The sequence below is a fragment of the Manihot esculenta genome, chromosome 1 (genome assembly GCF_001659605.2).
Source record: "Manihot esculenta cultivar AM560-2 chromosome 1, M.esculenta_v8, whole genome shotgun sequence".
Classification (NCBI taxonomy): domain Eukaryota; kingdom Viridiplantae; phylum Streptophyta; class Magnoliopsida; order Malpighiales; family Euphorbiaceae; genus Manihot; species Manihot esculenta.
In genome coordinates, this window is record NC_035161.2 from 31261040 (window position 1) to 31281382 (window position 20343).

Here is a 20343-nt window from a genome sequence, read left to right on the forward strand (position 1 = left end):
CAAATTAATTAAAAATTAAATTATTTTCAATCAAAGTTATTTTGATTAATGACATCATAAATTCGAAATAATTACTTCTTAGCGCACAGTAATAGTTTGGGATATTTTGGAAATTGTATTAAATTTTGCTTTTTAATAAGTGAATTAAGATATTTATTTATTTGTTAATTTTAGTATTTTTATAATTACTAATTGAATTGATACTGTGATTTAAGAGATTTATTAAAAAGAAATTATCTTTTAAATAATTAAGAACTAAAATTATCAATAAAATATTATATTTTAATCGAAGTCAAATGGTAAAAAAAAGGTAACAACTCATCATTTTAGGTAAAAAATATTTGCCATATTAGAAATTTGAATTTCTAATATTTATATAAGTAAATTGGATAATCATTTTTATAAAAAAATAACAATTGATTATAGTACTCTTAATATATTTTTCATTTTAAAAGATAATATTAACAAATGAAGAGATAAAAACATTAATTAGGAATAATAATATATAAAGTGAAAATTAAAAAATAGTTAATACTTTTTAATTTTAAAATAATAAATAAAGCAATAAAAACTTCTAAAATAAAATACAAAGCGTATGATATGCTATAAATGATCAATTAAATATGATGTAAAGTAGGTTTCCCCATGTATTGAAAAAAAAAAAATATCGAATACTATAAGAGTTATAAATAAATAAATTATTGAAATTTCTTAAAATTTAATTAAATATATTATTAATCACCCAACTAAACTAAACGGATGAATATCTTATTTGTCTCAAAGTCTTAGGTTATCATTAAGGGTGAATACGAGTATTCGATCGATTAAATTCAAAATTAAATTAAACCGAATAAATTGAAAATTAAAATTTTAGTATTTATGAAAATCGAATCGATTTTAATCAGAAATTAAACTGAATTAAATCAATCTAATTCGATTTGATTTGATCGGTTTAGATTTTTAATAAATTTTTTATTTTTTACACTTTATTTTTAGTATTTTAAAATTTAATTGAAATATTTTAACATTGATATAATCTAATCTTTTTATATTATTAAAAAGGGTAATTTACGATTTAGTCTCTGGGTATTGTCATTATTAACAAGTCAGTTCCTGTATTTTCAAAAACCTATTAAAACGCCCTTATATTTTATTTCCGTCAACGAAATAGTCCTTCCGTCCTATTTTCCATTAAAATTAGATAAAGGAGGAGAGAGAAAAATTTTAAAATCCAATTTTACCCTCAAATAAAACCATTTATTTAGTCCTTGTATATTGTAATTATTAACAAGTTAGTCCTTACATTTTCAAAAATCTATTAAAATACTTTTATCTTTTTTCATATATATTAAAACGTCCTTATTATTTTTTTCCATCAATGAAATAGTCCACATCTTTTCTCACATCTATTAAAACATCCTTATCGTTTATTTAAGTCAACGAAATAGTCCCTCCTCATCGTTTCTTTCTGTCAACGAAATCGTCTCTCCCTATATTTTTAGAAATATATTAAAACGTCCTTATTGTTTCTTTTTGTCAACGAAATAGTCCCTATCTTTTTTCAGATCTATTAAAACATCCTTATTGTTTCTTTTTATCAACAAAATAGTCCCTATCTTTTCTTTCCTCTTCCTCCTCCTCCTCCTCCTCCTCTTCCGACTCCGAAAAAGAAGAAGAAGAAGAAGAAGAAGAAGAAGAAGAGAAAGAAGAAAAAGAAGAAGGAGGAGAAGAAGAAGAAGAAGAAGAAGGAGAAGAAGAAGAAGAAGGAGAGAAAGAAGAAAAAGAAGAAAAAGAAGAAGAAGAAGGAGAAGAATGAGAAGAAGAAGAAGAAGATAAAGAAGAAAAAGAAGAAAAAGAAGCAAAAGAAGAAAAAGGAGAAGAAGCAGAAGAAGAATAAGAAGCAAAAGGAAGAAGAATTGATGAAGAAGAAAAGGAAGGAGGAGGAGGAGAAAAATAATTGGGGGTAATTTAGTATTTTACTATATTTTTAACGGAAAAAATAGACAGAATGACTATTTCGTTGACGGAGAGAAAATATAAGGATGTTTTAATAGGTTTCTGAAAATACAGGGACTGACTTGTTAATAATGGCAATATCCAGGGACTAAATCGTAAATTACCCTATTAAAAATAATATATTATTATCACTAATCAGTTAAATTCAATTTTTTAATTTATTTTATTAAAATCGAACTGAATTAAAATAATTAAAATTTTAAAATTAAATTAAAAAAAATTAAATTAAAATTTTAAATTAATTTAATTGAATCAATTTTTTAATTTAAATCGAATAGCTTAATATAAATTTAATATAAAACTAAATTTTTTGTCACAATCCTAATCCTTATCCATCCTTGGTGTGTCCAACCATACACACCTCTTTAGCCCCATGACCCTATTATTTCTCTTTTTGCATGAAAAGATAGAAAAAGAATTTAATAATCTATCTAGCTTTGCTTAATGGAATTGGGATTATAAAAAGTTGATAATAACGTTTCCTTTATCAACATTCCACCCAATTATTTACAGACACTTGTTTCATCACCTTACCATGGATTAATTATGACAAATTTACTTACTTAAAAATATATAATTACGTCTTAATATTATTTCATATTTATTGAATAGCTAAATTTATAAAAATTATATCATGTAAATATAAATTAATTATATTATTGATCATTTATAAAAATAAATAACAAATAATTTAATTTATTATTAAATATACTTGAAATACTGATTCAACTTCAAATTTTTATAAAGTGATAAAAATACTCTCATTTAACTTTACTCATTTATAAAATATTAGAGAATAATTAGAAAAAATTATAGTACTATATGATTAATTTTTATTTTTTTATTAAAAATTAATCATAATATAATTAATTTATATTTAATTATTTAAATTCGGATGTAAATAGATTAAGATCATAATTTAATATTTATATATTATTGTTATTATTAAAATATAAATGATTAAGTTTGAGAAAACACAGGTTGAAAATTTCAAATTCTTACATATACTAAAATACAGCTTAATTAATTTTGCAATTAATGATTAATAAACTAATTATAAATATATAAAATATTGATTTTTTTCTTTTAACTCCAACAGATTGAACTTTGTCGTAATAGGATTTATATAGCTTTCACATGTTGACTATGACGTTCTTAATTAGAAATCTCAAAGAAATTAAGAGAATTTCCACGTATTCACACGCCACACCAAACTTTTTTTTTATTACTGTAGTAACTTTTTTAGCATCTCTCTCTCCCCAACCAAAACTAGACAAGAGATCTCCTATCACACGTATATAAATGTCGTATATGCGACAATGTTTTTTTTTTCTCATTGTCCCGCTAGCCATTTTTGAGCGAAAGAGAGATGGGAAACAGTATAGGCAGAGGCAGGAAGGCAAAGGTGATGAAGATTGATGGCGAAACGTTCAAGTTAAAAACTCCGGTGACCGCTCGGGAAGTCGTCAAGGACTATCCGGGGCACGTACTGCTGGATTCGGAGGCCGTTAAGCATTTCGGAATCCGAGCTAAAGCATTAGAGCCTGAACAGGAACTGAAGCCAAAGCGAATATATTTTCTGGTAGAATTGCCAAAGTTTCCTGAAGAGAATAAAGAGCCTAGTAGGACCCCCAGGAGGGTTCGCTCAGGAATTCAGATGAGTGCTAAGGACAGGCTTGAATTCCTGATGCTTTCTCGGAGATCAGTTTCCGATCTCGCAATTGCGAGGCCGTTATCTAGCCAAGTTCCTAATGGGTCTGCTCCAGTTCGCGTCAAAATGAGGCTTCCAAAGGCTCAAGTTGAAAAGCTGGTGGAAGAGAGCAAAGATGAAGTAGAGATGGCTGAAAAGATTGTTGATCTTTTCATGGAAGATTCCGATGAAGTTAAACGTGGTGATTTGAACCGGCGGCAAGTTCAATGGAGGCCGGAGCTTGGTAGCATAGGAGAGAATCTTAAACCACGTGAGGTATGGAACTGATTGGATTTTTTTCTTTGAATTTAATCAATTTAATTCCATGTCATGAGTTGCTTGCTTCTATTATATTTATTTATATATATGCATGGGCATGGCCCTCAATTATGGGAAGATTTAAGCAATTGGAGGATTAATTATTTTTTCTTAAGTCTTACTCAAATTCAATTAGATTCTTAATTAATGCTCTGAGCTCACTACCAACTTTCTAAATCAACGTTAGGTCTGCTTTTACACATCAGAACTGAAAATCTTGAGGAAAGAGATCCCCATAATGAAAAAAACTTATTTTTAAATATAATTAATTTAAAGTCGAAAATTCAAAATTCTGAATATGATTTCAGCGATAAATTACTTATTATTTTGATAATTGATGCAAATATAGAATCCATTTTTTTATTAAAGTAAGAAATTGAACTAAATAGTAGCTAAGAAATGTGGGTTTAATTAGTCATTTGTGGATTTTTCACAAATGGCAAACATTCTGGCTGGATATTCAAGAATGAAGATGACAGAATTCCTACTCTTCATCCATATTCCTCCATGAAAACAGAAACATGAACCCAAATTTGACTTACAAAGCAATGAGGATAATGAAGTCAAATTCAAGGGGCTAATTTATGGTAGGGAACTGTGGATGTTATTAGTTTTATAGTTACACAGCGGCAAGTGGGACACAATCCCTGCAGTTGGAAAATAGCCCCAAAATTTTCTATACTTGATTGTGCTTTGAATTTGATGCCAGAAACTGACCCTACAAATTAAAAACATTAAATTTTGTGCTCTTACTTTAGGGAAAATTTCCTAATTAATAATTACTACTACAAGTATTAATTTACGAAGCTGCATTATGCTAATCCTGCTCTGTTTTTTTATAAAAAATTTGCAGAAGAGAGTGAGTTTTGTACCAGACGAAGGGGAAATCCAGTTAGCCTTAGCCTCCCACTAGCACTGATCAACAAGAGAAAGGCAGATTTAAGCAAATTTTAAGGCTATGTGCATTTATAAATAAGAAGCAGATATATAAAAATGTTGAGAAATCTATTTTTGAAAATGGGTATTGGACCAAATTTATCTAGAAATCAAGTGTCCCCATCGTGTTGGTAGTTGGAAAAGTAGTGGGTTGTATTCTTCTTGTGATGGCCATTTTTGATATTGGTTCTCAAATTACAAGATAATATTTTCATTGGAGCATTTGGTCATGTAGCTGATGTATTAGTTAGTATGCTGCCTGTCATGGGCAATGACTCTTTTGTATCCTCTCATCTTGGCTTTGTACTCCCTTATTAGTTAGTATAAGAATATTAATTTCATAAGATTGTCGATAAACCACCCAATTTAAAATACTAATACTAATAATAATAATTTATAAGTAATTTTTCACCACCTAAATATTTATTAAATTTAAAATGCGATAATTTCTATCAATTTTCTTGTTTAAATTTTAAAAAATTTAACTTAAAAAAGTATTAAAAAAGAAAAAAGAGTATAGTAAACTAAAAAGTTAAATCTGCTTTTGCTTAGTTTTATTTTTTAGTAGATTTTCTTTTAAAAGTAAATGTAAAAATTAAAGAGAATTTAACATTTTCGAATCACATACTATTTATATAAAGAAATAAATCATATTCTCAAATACAAAAATAAAACTTTTATATTAAAATGAGCTTCCCTTAATTGATGAACGGATGAACTCTCGCAAAATTACAGGCGAAAAAGTAAAAGGAAAAACAAAAGCAAAATTGATGGCATCTCTACAAGAAACTCAGTTATATATATTATCTCTCTATACAAGCTTACAAACAAACAAACAAAAAAAAGCTTGTCATCAATTTTTGAAAGAAATGATTTTACCATTCTGATCTAAACATCTTGATTGAGGCACAAGATTTCCTTGAGCATCATACTCAATCTTCCCAGAGAAATCAAGCGGACGACACCGTTCACCCTTCATGATCGTCTTCCTCCAAATTGCTTCTTCACTTTCATAATCGTCAAGATCATCATCATCAGCTTGTTGCATCTTTCTCCATGAAATCATTTTCACCATAGAATGAGCCTTACTGCTGATGCCACTATTAATCTTTGACAGAAGTTTTTTCTCACTGGATTCCTGATCCTTCGCTCTATCTAATTTCTTGGTCTTGTGCGAAGAACACAGAAATATGACTATAGAAAACAAACTGAACACTGTTATGACGAAGACAAGAGAAGAGCAGACAAGGGTTGCTGAGAATGGAAGATTTTGCTTAGGAATAAAAAGCGTAACAAAGATTTTCCTTGCCATGGCTGAAGCGGGAGAACTTAAAGGAAGAGATATATTAATTAAGGGTTAATTTGTTGGGATAGATGATAATGGCATGCATACATATATACAATTAAGTAGGTCGACGTTTACTATACGTTGAGATATGACTTGACCGGTGACTGCTTTTTGGGTCGTCGTTGGAGGTTCATAGTCGCTATTAGTCAGTCGTGCAATATGATATTTGTTTTGTTTTTGTTTTTAATTACTGTTTATGAGTTTTTGATGAATGGTCCCTTCCCTGGCTTGCAGTGTTTTGAATTTTATTGATAAACCAGGCCACCTTTGCTTGTTTTGGATTTAAAGGATTATATAGTTGTAGAGGCTTCTAAGCAAAGAGCATATATCCCTAATTATTCAGTTTTTCTGAAACAATATTTCCATGAATACTAATTAGGCATGAAAATAAATATATAAATTAAAAATTCAAACTCATAAATAATTGATGATTTGGAGACGTTTAATTTTGCAACTAAATAAAAAAAATTAATATCTTAAAGAAAAAAAAAACAATATTAGTGTCTATATACGTCATTTACATCTACCCGTGAACTGTAGTGCAGACCAACCAATGGCCTGAGCTCGAACATAATTTTCTTTGGGAAGAAGATATAGTAACTTTACCATATGACTTCTTTCAAGCCTTGAGACCAGCAAGTGATTGGTAAGGGCCGTGAATTCCTTCTGCTGGAAGAAAATCCAACATTTCCCCGCGTATTCAACCCCGTGTTGATCGCTGGATTAACTGGAAGCTTCCCCCTGGGTCCTTTCTCAAACTTGACACGTACGGATGGCTCCGTCGTTAATGGTGGTGAAGCTGCTTTCAATTTCTACCATTTATCGTTCTGAGTTTTAGTTTGTTGGGTATAAAAGTTAGGCCTAGTGACTTGGGTTGATTTGGGTTTAGCAATTTCTTAGTCTTCTTTTATTTATCTGAATTAAAAAATATATATATATTTATAATATCTATTCTGTATAAGCATATATTTACTTAAACAAAGGACCCAACCGGCCATTTCACGATTGCTGCCGCAGCAAACGCCAAGAAACAAAGAGTTGGGCCCACCATCTTGCATCGGCAAGGGTTGGCTGTCGTCCCACACTGGAGGCATATTGGAAGGCAGCCATATCTTGTAAAATTAAAGACAAGGCTGACAGGGAGACAAAACAACACAGATTTATAGAGATTGAAATAAAGGGGGAAACCAAGAAAGTAGCTCGTACGATAGATTGATGATGTTAACTATATTGACCAAGGGAGTGATAAGGATGTGTTCACCCCTTGGAGTAATAAGGCTGACTACAGGACTTGAGCCTAGAGAGATAAGGTTGGTAATTGATTTTCAGTAATTTAGAGTTCTACGAGTTATACGTTCTGTTACATATGGTAGTCTAACAATATATTGTGCCGTACTTCTAGCTATTTAGTTATTTTTGTAATCTATTTAAACAGAGTACTATGCCTCTATTTATCATTAAGGAATACATGAATTAATTCATTTTTATAAAATCTTTTTCGCCATTTTTCCTATTCTCTTGTTGGTATCAGAGCAGGTTCGTATCCGCCTTCTTCTTCTCCAAAAGTTTTTTTTTTCTCTTCTCACGAAATGGCTTCCTCTTCCTTAAATGTTACAAATTTTGTTACCTTAAAGCTAAAACAAACGAATTACCCCTTATGGAGGGCTCAGTTGCTGAGCCTAGCTGAGAGCCAAGATCTGTCCGATCATCTGACGACAGAATTTCCAGAAGACCAAAAATTTGTGGCTGCTCCCTCACCAATTCCCGAAAATTATCAGCCTCAGCTTTCTGATAATTTCAAAGCGTGGCAGAAATCAGATCGATTACTTCGTGGGTGGATTTATGGAACCCTAAGCGAAGAATCTCTAGGGCTCGTTATCGGTCTGGAAACAGTAAAGACTGTTTGGGAAGCTCTGAAAGATGCTTATGCTCAAGACTCCCAGAAGAGAGAGTTTAATCTACGACAACAACTATCCTACTTTCGCAAAGATGAAAGTAAAACGATAACAGAACATCTGCGGCTTTTCAAAGAAATCTGCGATAACCTTGCCGCGATTGGGAAAACAGTTCCAGACAACGAAAAGGTATTCTGCCTTCTTACAAGTCTGGGGCCTCAGTTCGAAGATTTTACTACTACCATGCTTAAGTCTCCAAGACTGACTTTTACAGAACTGATCTCTCAATTGAATAGTTTAGAGCAACGAAGAACTTGGTTTATGAGTCAGTCTGATGCCTCTATGGGTCAAATTTCGTCCCACGTTGCATTATATGGAAATCAACAAAGACAACCAAATTCCAATTCTAGTCGGCGCTCAAATTTTACTTCTCAAGGACGAGGCTTCCAAGCGCAACAACCTCGTGGTCAGAATCAGGGAAGAGGAAACTCAACTACTCAACGTCGTACACCTCCCTCTGGGCACCGACGTATGACTGCAGAAGAACGTGAACTTTACAAAGATGAAGTCTGCCAATACTGTGGCAAACCTGGGCATATCGCCAAAATTTGCTGGTGGATTCCTAAATCACCTCAAGAAAATCTACCTCAAGCTCTTGTTGCACTTACTCTGGACAACGGAGTAGTAGATGCTGACTGGATTGCCGACTCAGGTACGTCTCATCACATGACAGGTAACAAATTTATTTTAGACAATTTTAAAGAGTATTCTGGTATGGATTCTATTGCTATTGGTGATGGGTCTTCCTTGTCTATAAATGGTATAGGTAGTACTAGCATTAAGCAAAAGCATTGTTTGCCTGTTTCTGATGTTTTAGTTGTACCTGATTTAAAACAGAATTTGCTTTCCATTAGCCAAATAGCTGATGATTTTCCTGTTAATTGTGAGTTTTCTAATAAGTCTGTTTGTGTGAAGGACCGGAAAACGAGACAAATCCTACTAGCAGGACCAAAGAAGCATAATCTTTATACCTTGTCTGCAGCTCCCAAAGCTTATTTTTCCAACCGTTTTAAAGTAGGCACAACAGTTATTTGGCACCAGCGTTTAGGACATCCTCAAGCATCCGCAGTTTCTACTTTAAGTAATAAGAGGTTAATAGATGTTAGAGGTTCTGTTCAAATAAAAAATCTGTGTGATAGTTGCCAGTTAGGAAAATTAAGTAGATTTCCTTTTAGCAGTTCTGTTCATTATAGTTCATGTGCTTTTGATAAAATTCATTGTGATCTGTGGGGTCCTGCCCCTGTTTTGTCGATTGAAAAATTTAGATATTATGCATGCTTTGTTGACGATTTTACCAAATATTGTTGGATCATTCCATTAAAACAAAAGTCTGATTTCTTTGCTACCTTTCTTGCTTTTGAGAAGTTTGTGTTTAGACAATTTGGCAAAAATATTAAAGTTTTTCATTCAGATGGAGGGGGTGAATTTGTTAATTCTGCTTTGTCATCTCATTTTCTTGCTAATGGTATAAAACATCAAATTTCGTGTCCATATACACCTGAACAAACAGGCATGGTAGAACGGCGTCATCGAGTCATTCGCGAGTTAGGTATGACTATGTTATTTCATGGTCATTTACCTTTATTTTTATGGGTTGAAGCGTTTCAAACTGCTGTGTTTTTACTTAATCACTTACCTTCTGATTCTTTACAACATAACACACCGTTTTACATGTTGAATGGGTATGATTTTGACTATAGTTCCTTGCGTGTGTTTGGGTCTAAATGTTTTCCTTATATTTGGGATACTAAACGTCACAAATTTGATCCAAAGTCTTGTCTTTGCGTGTTTGTTGGCTATAGTGATAGACACAAGGGGTATAAGTGCTATAATCCGACAACAAGGAAATTTATTATTTCCAGGCATGTAAGTTTTGATGAATAAATATTTTCTTATAAGTCTTTTGTTACGGATTCGTTATATGTGTCACAGGTTATGAATCCTTGGGTTAATTCAAGTTCCACTTCTAGTGTAGACGAGGCAACTTCAGACAACGAGTCTAGTCCTATTTTAACAGTTTCATGTGTGCAGGGTCTTGCAGAATCACCTGGCACTTCTGATCTTCCTCCACAAAATGTTTTGAATGAGATTACTCCTTTCCCTTCTTCTAGTGATACAACTGACGCTACTCATGAGTTACATGTTGATAGTGCTTTTAATACTCTTTCTGCCCCTAATAATGATGCTCCTTCAGATGTTTCTCCTAGTTTTGTGCAGGAATCTCTAAATATTGCAGGTTTACCGACTGCAGAACCACGTTTGCTGCTAGATTCAGTTGCCTCAGAACTGGTTACAGCAGCAGTGACTGCTGGTTTATCTGCAGCAGAACCGCAGTTGCTATTAGACTCAGATGTCTCAGACCCGGTTACGGCAGCAGAGACTATTCCTTTAGCTATCGTTGCTCCTGCTGTACCTGCCAGTCCAGACTTCCATTCAAGTGCAACAGAGACTGAGCATATCGACGAAGTTTCAAATGTAGCACTAGGCAGCCACCAATCTCCTGCACCAGCTTCTGTCGATATACAATGTTATGCTGCTGCTCCCTCCGATGATACTGCAGTTGCAGTCCCAGCAGGTATGACTATCATTAACTCAGCTCCTAGACACACTATGGTCACACAGTCACAATTAGGAATTGTCAAACCAAATCCGCGCTATGCGTTGTCTGTTACCTTGTTGAACTCTATTCCTAGAGAGCCTAAGACTGTTAAGGCAGCACTTGCACATGATGATTGGCGTCAAGCCATGGTTACTGAAATAGATGCTTTACACATGAATAATACTTGGGACCTTGTTCCTTACAGGGATGGGTTGTATATAATAGGTTGTAAATGGGTGTTTAAAGCCAAAATTAAACCAGATGGCACGTTAGACCGACTAAAGGCTCGGTTAGTAGCCAAAGGATTCCATCAACTGGATGGCGTCGACTACACTGAAACTTATTCACCCGTTATTAAACCTGGCACGATTCGTACTGTTTTAACTGTTGCTTTAGTTAAAAAATGGCCAATAAGGCAGTTAGATGTTACAAATGCTTTTTTGCACGGTTATGTTACTGAGGATTTGTTCATGGAGCAACCACCAGGGATGAAAAATCCGGACAAGCCATCGCATGTGTGTAAGTTAAAACGAGCTCTCTATGGACTCAAGCAGGCTCCTCGTGCCTGGTTTGACCGGTTAAGTAAGTTTCTCATTGCTTATGGTTTCTTTTGCAGTTTGGCGGATCTTTCATTATTTGTTTTTTATTGTTCTAATAAGATATTAGTGCTTTTGGTTTATGTTGACGATATGCTACTCACGGGTTCGTCTGTAGCTCTTGTTGATAATTTTATTCAGGTGTTACACGCAGAATTCTCCATGAAAGACTTGGGACCAATCCATCATTTCTTGGGTGTTAAAGTGGATACTACAGCCACTGGACTTCATTTATCACAGACGCATTATGCCTACTCCATTTTGGAGCGTGCCCAGATGGTTGATTGTCAGCCAATGCCCACTCCATTAGACCTTAAACACAATCCGCCAATTGATTCTGAACCACTTTCCGATCCAACATCTTTTCGGGGCATTGTCGGGTCCTTGCAATACCTCACTTTAACCAGACCTGACTTGTCTTTTAGTGTAAATTTTGTGTCCCAATTCATGCATTCACCTACTCATGCTCATCTGAAATATGTTCGTCGCATCTTGCGTTATTTAAAGGGCACGATACATTATGGTCTCAATCTTCGTTCCGATACTACACTTGCTCTTTCTGCCTTTTCTGATGCAGATTGGGCAGGCTGTCCGACGACGCGACGGTCAACTACAGGCTATTGCACGTTCCTAGGCTCGAATATCATTTCCTGGTGTGCGAAGAAGCAGTCCACAGTTGCTCTGTCCAGTACAGAGGCTGAGTACCGTGCCATGGCTCATATAGCAGCTGAGCTTACATGGCTTGGATATATTCTATCTGATCTTCGGATTTTTCCTCCACACCCACCGAAACTTTTTGCAGACAATGTCAGTGCTCTATTCCTCACAGTCAATCCAGTATTTCACGCTCGAAGTAAACATATTGCGTTGGATTACCACTATGTAAGAGAGCGGGTAGCTCAAGGGGCTCTTATTACTCAACGTATTCCTTCCACTTGTCAGCTAGCTGATGTATTCACTAAATCAGTTCCTAAGGCTCGTCTTGCGTTCTTTCGACACAAACTATATCTCCAACCTCGACATAGTTTGAGGGGGGATATTGACCAAGGGAGTGATAAGGATGTGTTCACCCCTTGGAGTAATAAGGTTGACTACAGGACTTGAGCCTGGAGAGATAAGGTTGGTAATTGATTCTGCTGATTTTCAGTAATTTAGAGTTCTACGAGTTATACGTTCTGTTACATATGGTAGTCTAACAATATATTGTGCCGTACTTCTAGCTATTTAGTTATTTTTGTAATCTATTTAAACAGAGTACTATGCCTCTGTTTATCATTGAGGAATACATGAATTAATTCAATTTTATAAAATCTTTTTCGCCATTTTTCCTATTCTCTTGTAACTAAAGGTCACATGTGATCTGCGAGAGGTTACTTTTATATGTATACTACATATCAACACCTTCCTTTCATTCGTGTGTGTTTATAAAGATGAGAAGAGAAGGTGAGGAGCATGGTTGGTTGGGCTGTGGAGTCCGTGACAGTGATACGCGTTGTCACCCGAGAATGGGAGGAACACGGGAGGCGTGTTCTGGAGTGATGACACAATTTCTCCTCCTTCCACTCTCATCAAACCCCATGGGCCTATCAATAAAGATTGGTTTAATTCGGGGCTATTATGGCCGCATTTGGGTTGGCTTAGGTATGCAAAACTTAATTTTAGGGCCCCATAACATTGTGGGAGGAACTCAAAACACTGGCCATCCTCCTTCCCATGATTAGGGGTCAAACTTCACGAGGGAAAAATTAAATTGAATCAAATTATTTTAGTTTAATTTAATGTAATTGATTATATTTTTAATTTTACGCTTAATTTTATTTTTAGTGTATTAATAGAGTTGATTATTTTCCCGGTTGGGTCAATTATTTTAATCTATTAGATTTGGCAATATCCATTAAAACCAAAAAAAAGTTTTGCATGAACTGTTGTAAATACTTGACCATCACTCATCATTCCTGGTTGAGAGAATTCATTCTGCCACTAAAGAATGGTGTATTGCCTTGAATAAAAAGAGAAAAAGGTTTTGCTTTCTTCATCTTTTTGCTAAGGGCATATGATTCTCTGCCTCTCATAGTAGAAAAAGAAAATGGTATCATTTAGGGTAAGTCTTACCTACATCTAAATACATCCAACTAATCTATAAAATCACATTATCTAAAATATGGTGCATTCTATTTGAAATAATGAAAGCGCTCACCTGATAACTGATCTTATAATATAGTAATTTTCTATTAATTAAATGTAAATATAAACAAATTTCACATCAAATATTGGCTCGTCTAATTGAAAAAAAAAAAAAAAAAAACTGATCTATTGCTTACTTTCGTCTTTTGATGGGATAAGATTATAAAAAGGCAAAATGCTCAAAAAATTGCTCATCAGATTCTTACTTTGCTTCCGGTGCTTCATAGGTTGGTTGGAAAGTGATAGCACGCTAAGCTACTTTCACACTTTTTCATGAAAATAATATTATGATTTCATTTATTTTTATTTTAAATATTTTTATTAAATTAAATAATCATACTTAATTAATCATAGGAGTAACACTTTGTATTTCAAATTAATTAATATTCTTTTTCGTAATTATTAAAGTATTAAAATTTTATTCATATAATAACTTATTATGATATAATTGGATTTATATATTGGTATAAGAAAGTGAAGGTGATTATTCCAGAATTATCAATAATTTGCCAAAAATGATGATGGAAGAAAAGACATGTAGGGGGGTTTCTACATTTACAGCATCCACATGCAATTCGCTTTCAAAACATTGCAAGCCCATTGACAAAGTCTTACAGCATATCAAGCCTCTCTCATGTTTATCAACTTTGCGTTTCTCGAAATAACTGAAGTTACCTAACCACATTAATTTATAGCTCTATCTCAGTTCCTCTGCCATTCTGCACTGTCCAATTCGATCCATGCATTCTTCCCCCACGTGATGCTCAAATTTCCTCTCTTCTTTCCAGCTTCATACTAGCTACTAAAATTAACTTCTGCATGAATCCTCAAAGCCTTCTCATGGCGCTACCTTTTTTCTTCATTTTGTTTGCAGTTCCAAGCGCTGCTGCTAATGTGACCAAGAAGCTAGACCAAACATTGGAGCCACTGCCACAAGAACCAGATACTGGAATAAAGTGTGGATCATGCCCTTGTGTGAATCCCTGTGCCCTTCCTCCTCCTCCACCGCCTCCTCCACCTCCCCCACCAGAGACCACATACTGCCCTCCTCTGCCTCCGCCGCCGCCGCCGCCTCCGCCAAGGTGTATTTACGTGACTTGTGTTCCTGGGAATTTGTATGTAGTTGATCCTTATGATAATTGGGATTATTACGGCGGTGCTAGAAAGAATGTTGTAACAGGGTTGCTGCTTTTGGCTGGATGTGGAGCTCTACACTTGATGATAATTTGATTATCACTTCATATCAATTTGTGGTTAAGGTTATAGTGCTCTCTCTTTATTAGACTTTCTTCTTGGTTTTAGCTCACAATATTGTTTAATATCAATAACATTCCTTTCAGAAAAAAAAAATTACATTTACATATGTTAAGCTAGTTAAGTGAATTGTAGACGAATCCAGATGGTAATTTAAGAGAAGAAAATAAAGACTTGGTTGAAGGCTTGAAGCAGGAGTTGGACATAATTTATTTTTATTAATTATGTATCATCAACTCTGCAATTAATAAATTGACCTTGTAGTTGTAGTTTTTTTTTTAAAGAAAAAAAATAAATAAATATATGCGCTTGTTGCCTGCACTTGGCCTAATTACACTATCAAAGGTATGATATTTCTTGATATTTAATTTAATGAAAATGCAACTAATCAAAATCTCACATGGCTTTCCAAAACTTAATTCATCAGTCAATTACATAAGATTTTCTACAAATAAATACTGGTCAATTTATCATAATTAATTAGTTATACCTTTTTCCTCAATTTTCTTTTCAACTCTAGGTCTAATGGATAGACTAATTAAAATTTCCTTCAACCATTTAATTTAGAAATGTTAAACCAATTGAGGATGGGTGGGGGTTGATTTTATGATTCAAGGCCGTGAATAGCTTGAAATGAATTATTAATTAAAGAAAAGTGATCGGATTTTATCTTGCTGGTTATGGGTGCATTTATAGATGGGGCAAATGCCTCTGGAGATGATGGGTCAGGTAATGACTTGACTTGAGTTAGTGGTGAGCCTGTTGGCCACTGCAGGTAGAGATATAAATGAACTTCTCTATCATATATGATTACTGAGCTACAAATCCGGTGGATTTAATAGCAGGGCTCTCATCCACCCATTACGCCCATGGCCCAGAGCCACACCCGCCTTCACCTTCCTATTTGTCTTAAGCCTGGCCTATGAACTTCATCACGGAAATATTTCAAACCTTGATTTCGATATAAGCACAATGAAATTTTTAAGGCTGTAGCATAAGATCTTTCACATTTGTTAACCTTTTGCTTATGAAATTTAAATTATGCTCTGAATTTGCATTTAATAGGTAAAAGAGCGAAAGGGTTTCTTTCAAATTGATGAGAGCCTTTGCTCAACGACGAAGATTAGGACGCATTAGTCATTTTCCCTTAATTGTTTCTTTTTTCCCATGTCCTTGTCGGCATCACTGTAGGAATCTTTTGGTATTGTTGTAACCATGACCACCAATCTGTATGAATATTAGTTTTATTATCGGCATCTACATGAAAATTTCAACTAATTTCATTATCCTTCTCTTTCAAGATGGATGAGTTAATTTCTTCTTTTTTTTTAATGGACAAAATTACTTGCTATTGTCGGTTGGAAGAATGAATAGCTCCTTTGCTTCTTTTTTAAACAAAAATAATTAATTAATCATCTAAAACATAACAAAAATTAAAATATGATTGGCTGCATGTGACGAGATATAATCATTCATTGATTAGAAGACAACAATGTGCATCATTAATCTAACCTTATGCATGCACCCAATTATTAGTGGCACTTTGAGCAAGGTCTAATATAAAAGCCAATGATTGATTTTTTTTTAAAAAAAAAAAACAAGCAGCTTAATTAACTGATAACTCAATTATAATTGTCTAAAATAATGCCAAGTGGGCCAAATAAACCCTCCCTAGTGTGTCGCTACCTCCAAAAGAAAATTTTAAAAGTAGCCATTTTTTATTTAAACAAAAACGAATATAGAGGTTGCTTTCAAAGTTCCCAATAATAATTCACTCACTCACTCACACCAACTTCTGCGATCAAAATCTTAAAAATCCTTTCAATAGCTCACCACATACACCATACCCATATGGGTTGCCTTCCTCTTAACATAAATCTTCTCTCATTTTCTCCTTCCTCGTCTTTCTAAGGCCACATAATTATCCTCCAATGGCCAAAAATTTCATCCAACCAATATTTTTGGTCGTAATATTGTTGTTGAGTTCACCATCCAAATTGCTGTCCCAAGTTACAGTCCCTAGCCAAACTACAATATACTCCTCGCCGCCTCCGCCTAATAATTTTGCATGTCCCTACTCTTGTCAACCACCTCCCATGCCCACTGCACAATGCCCACCTCCCCCTTCACCGCCACAGGTGCCGGTACCACCGTCATTCTACTATCCACCACCAACCGGTGGAGGCATACCAAATATTCCTCCGTTTTGGTATGCACCACCACCTCCTAACCCAATATTGCCCTACTTTCCGTGGTATTACAAGTATCCTCCGCCGGCAGAATTTTCAGTAGCAATACGTCTCAAGGGAGAAAAGCTCATCACCGTCCCATGCTTTATTTTGGTGTTATTTTTCTTCTCACTGTTCTAATTTCAAGCCGGAGTCTTTAGCGTGGACATTCTTCTTAGAAGAAAGATAATTATTGCAGTAGGAAGCTTCTGAGTCCTGACTATGTACATTCCTATGGCAGCAGACAGCAGTTGCTTTTTCTTAACTTTTGTAAGATTTATATTTCATTTCCATGAATGTAAAAGTTTATGAGAAGGAAATGTCTCTTTAAGAATTTTTTTTTCTTCAACTTTATCTTTGGCTTTAATTCAACGGTTACTGTAGCTTCTGCCTCGCATCTTCAGCATTGCTGGAGCGAATCACTATCAGTGATAATGAAAGGCCGACACATTTTTAATTAAGGATTATTTTTTATAATTAAATTAGTTGTTTATCATGCAAACTTAGGCATAAGAATTTGTTATTGTGGCAATTTCATTAGTTCCTATAATTTTTTTTAATGTTGAAACAATATTAGTTCTGCTTTTAACAATTGACGTTAATTTTCTTGTGGTTTTATTATACAAGTGGTAACTAAGGAATTCCTCTTATTAATGGTATGAACTTTACAGCAGAGGATAAAGACTTGGGCTTAGTTGATTCGTTTAAGTAAGTCCTATTGTGGTTTAATTATATATGCCACTTGTCTCTAAGTGCGCACATTAGACCTATAATAGGACGTGATGGATCAATACAAACCACCTTACTAATGCGGGTTAGCGTTAGGATCTTTTGATAAATTTGTCATAGTTTTATTACTGATCTATGTGTATGCGTGTGTTTATTTTTTTTTTTTTTTAAAAAAATTCAATATTTTTAGTAAGGGAATGAAACAAATTATAATTATTGATTTGAAGTCATCAACCTATTGTTTGTATTAGATTATGTGAAATGCATCTAGAAAATTAATTTAATTATTTTTTATATATTAAATTTTTGTATTTAAATTATATATTAGGTCAAGTTAGTTGCGTAATGTATTTAGTTATAATTATTTAATTAATTTTCATTTTATGTAAATTTTCACTTATTTTGTACTGTTTAGTTTCTATAAAAATTAAGTCTTTTAATAAAAAGAATTTATTTTATAGATTTTTTATTTTTTTAAGTTTATTCTGCTACTGATTTTTATGATTAGTATCAGAGTTTTCATTTTGAAAGAAACTGTGAGTGAGATAAAACAATCATTTTGAAAGAAACTGTGAGTGAGAAAAAATAAATAAAAAAATCTTATTAAAAGACCTTAAACACTTTCAAAAATTTTCAATGAATTTTAGTAGTTTTTCAGTTCAATTGTCATCTGCATTATCATCTGTATTATCGAGTGAAAATTACCCCGTTTGGAATGTAAACAGTATATCATTTGCCATCATATAATGCCTTTAGTTCAGCTCTTAGGATGCTAGTATTTCCAAAAATGGTCGTGAAACCTTGAATTTAAGTGCCGTTGTAGTCTAGAATCAAACTTCCTCCACATCCACGCTAGTATGGGCGTACCATGCTCCTTTGACATTGATCTTTAGAAAATTTTCTTTTGCTTTCATCCAAGCAATCCATCTAGAATCATTTGTCTTCTTTTGTCCAATCATGCTGTCGTAGACAACTTAAAACTCTTTAGCCTGGTAAATAGCCATATGCAAAATATGCAGAGGATAGGCTAACTGCCTTTGAAGACAAACTCGTTTCTCCTACTCCATATTTTCCTACAAATAACACCAAACAACACACGCCATTGTACTTCCTGGACTGCTTTCGACTTATTCTGCAAATTCTCCAAAAGCCAACTGTGAGCATCATCAGAGAAGAAAGAATTCTATTGCTTTCTTATAAAATTCGAATTGTTGATTTTATAGGCTTCGCTGGGCATGGTATAATTCATAGAGTATCTGCAATGCATCCTATTTTACCTTTGATTAATCTATTGAAGTCTCATGGAAAGTTAATTTTGGTTGGTGCACCACAGAAGCCACATGAGCTACCAGTCTTCCCTTTGATTACAGGTAAACTAATTGTCTTTAATTCTACCCTCTCACCCATAATTGAAGTTAAAAAAAAAAAAAAAATAAAGAGTTAACAATTTTAAACTATTATATATTGAATGTAGGGAGGAAGATGGTGGGTGGTAGTGGCATTGGGGGAATGAAAGAGACACAAGAGATGATTGACTTTGCAGCTAAACACAACATAAAATTATATACATAATTGTAATAATAGTTTTTACTCTAATCTTATTAAATTTAATTCATTAATTTTGAATAAAATTATATTTATTTAAACGATCCTCTTTCATATGCACGTATATAATTTAATTGTTAAAAATTTATTAGTAGTCATACGTATAAAATATTACATATATGAACAAAATAAAAACTCAAAAAATTAAAATAGGCTACATTAAAATAATTTTAAAATGATAATAATAATTCTTATAATATTTTTTATCCAATTAAAATAAAAAGAAAATTATGTAGATACCTTTAAGATCTTATTATTCCTACCCTTTTCTCTCTCACATATATATAGTGAAAACACTCCACAGTAGATCTTAGAATTTCGAAACGAGTTTACAAACTAAATTTATATTTGATATTTTTCAATCTCAAAATATCACTTCCAAGTTTTTACACTGATACAATTAATTATAAAATATCTTATTTTTTAATTTTTCATAAAATATTCTATTTATGCATATTAAAAAGAATGGAGAACAATATAAATTCTATTAAATTGAATAGATTAAATTTGAATTAATATAGATTTAATCAAATTATAGGTTATACAAGTAATTCAAGTTAAATATATTTATTAAATTAATAAAGTGAAATAATTTTGTATAATTAATTAAATACATAATAATTAAAATTTATTGAAAGAATTACTGTGCATGACTAACCATATATAGTTTATAAAATTTATTAACAAAGCTTTTTAAATCAAAATATATTTTTATATGATAATAATTTTATCACAGATTTAATCTTAACCCACGTTTTTAACATTTTTCTCTTTTATTTAGTTAATTTAACTATATTAGACTTTTAATAATAAAAAGTAATATAATTATCAATATAAAAATTAAGGATGAAATTTAAATTTAAATAGAAAATCAATATAACTTAA

General features: G+C 33.0%; 2 protein-coding genes across 2 annotated transcripts; one reads left to right on the plus strand and one right to left on the minus strand.

Moving 5' to 3' along the window:
- The first annotated feature begins 3333 nt into the window (after positions 1–3333).
- On the plus strand, positions 3334–5304 carry LOC110619256 (uncharacterized protein At1g66480). The gene is made up of 2 exons (XM_021762569.2): positions 3334–3982; positions 4878–5304. Exons 1-2 carry the CDS (start codon positions 3386–3388, stop codon positions 4935–4937), a joined length of 657 nt encoding a protein of 218 aa, XP_021618261.1. The 5' UTR covers positions 3334–3385; the 3' UTR covers positions 4938–5304.
- A 312-nt stretch (positions 5305–5616) lies between these two features.
- Positions 5617–7233, minus strand: LOC110601877. Its single transcript, XM_021739260.2, has one exon. It carries the CDS (start codon positions 6270–6272, stop codon positions 5814–5816), a length of 459 nt encoding a protein of 152 aa, XP_021594952.1. The 5' UTR covers positions 6273–7233; the 3' UTR covers positions 5617–5813.
- Positions 7234–20343: the final 13110 nt, after the last annotated feature.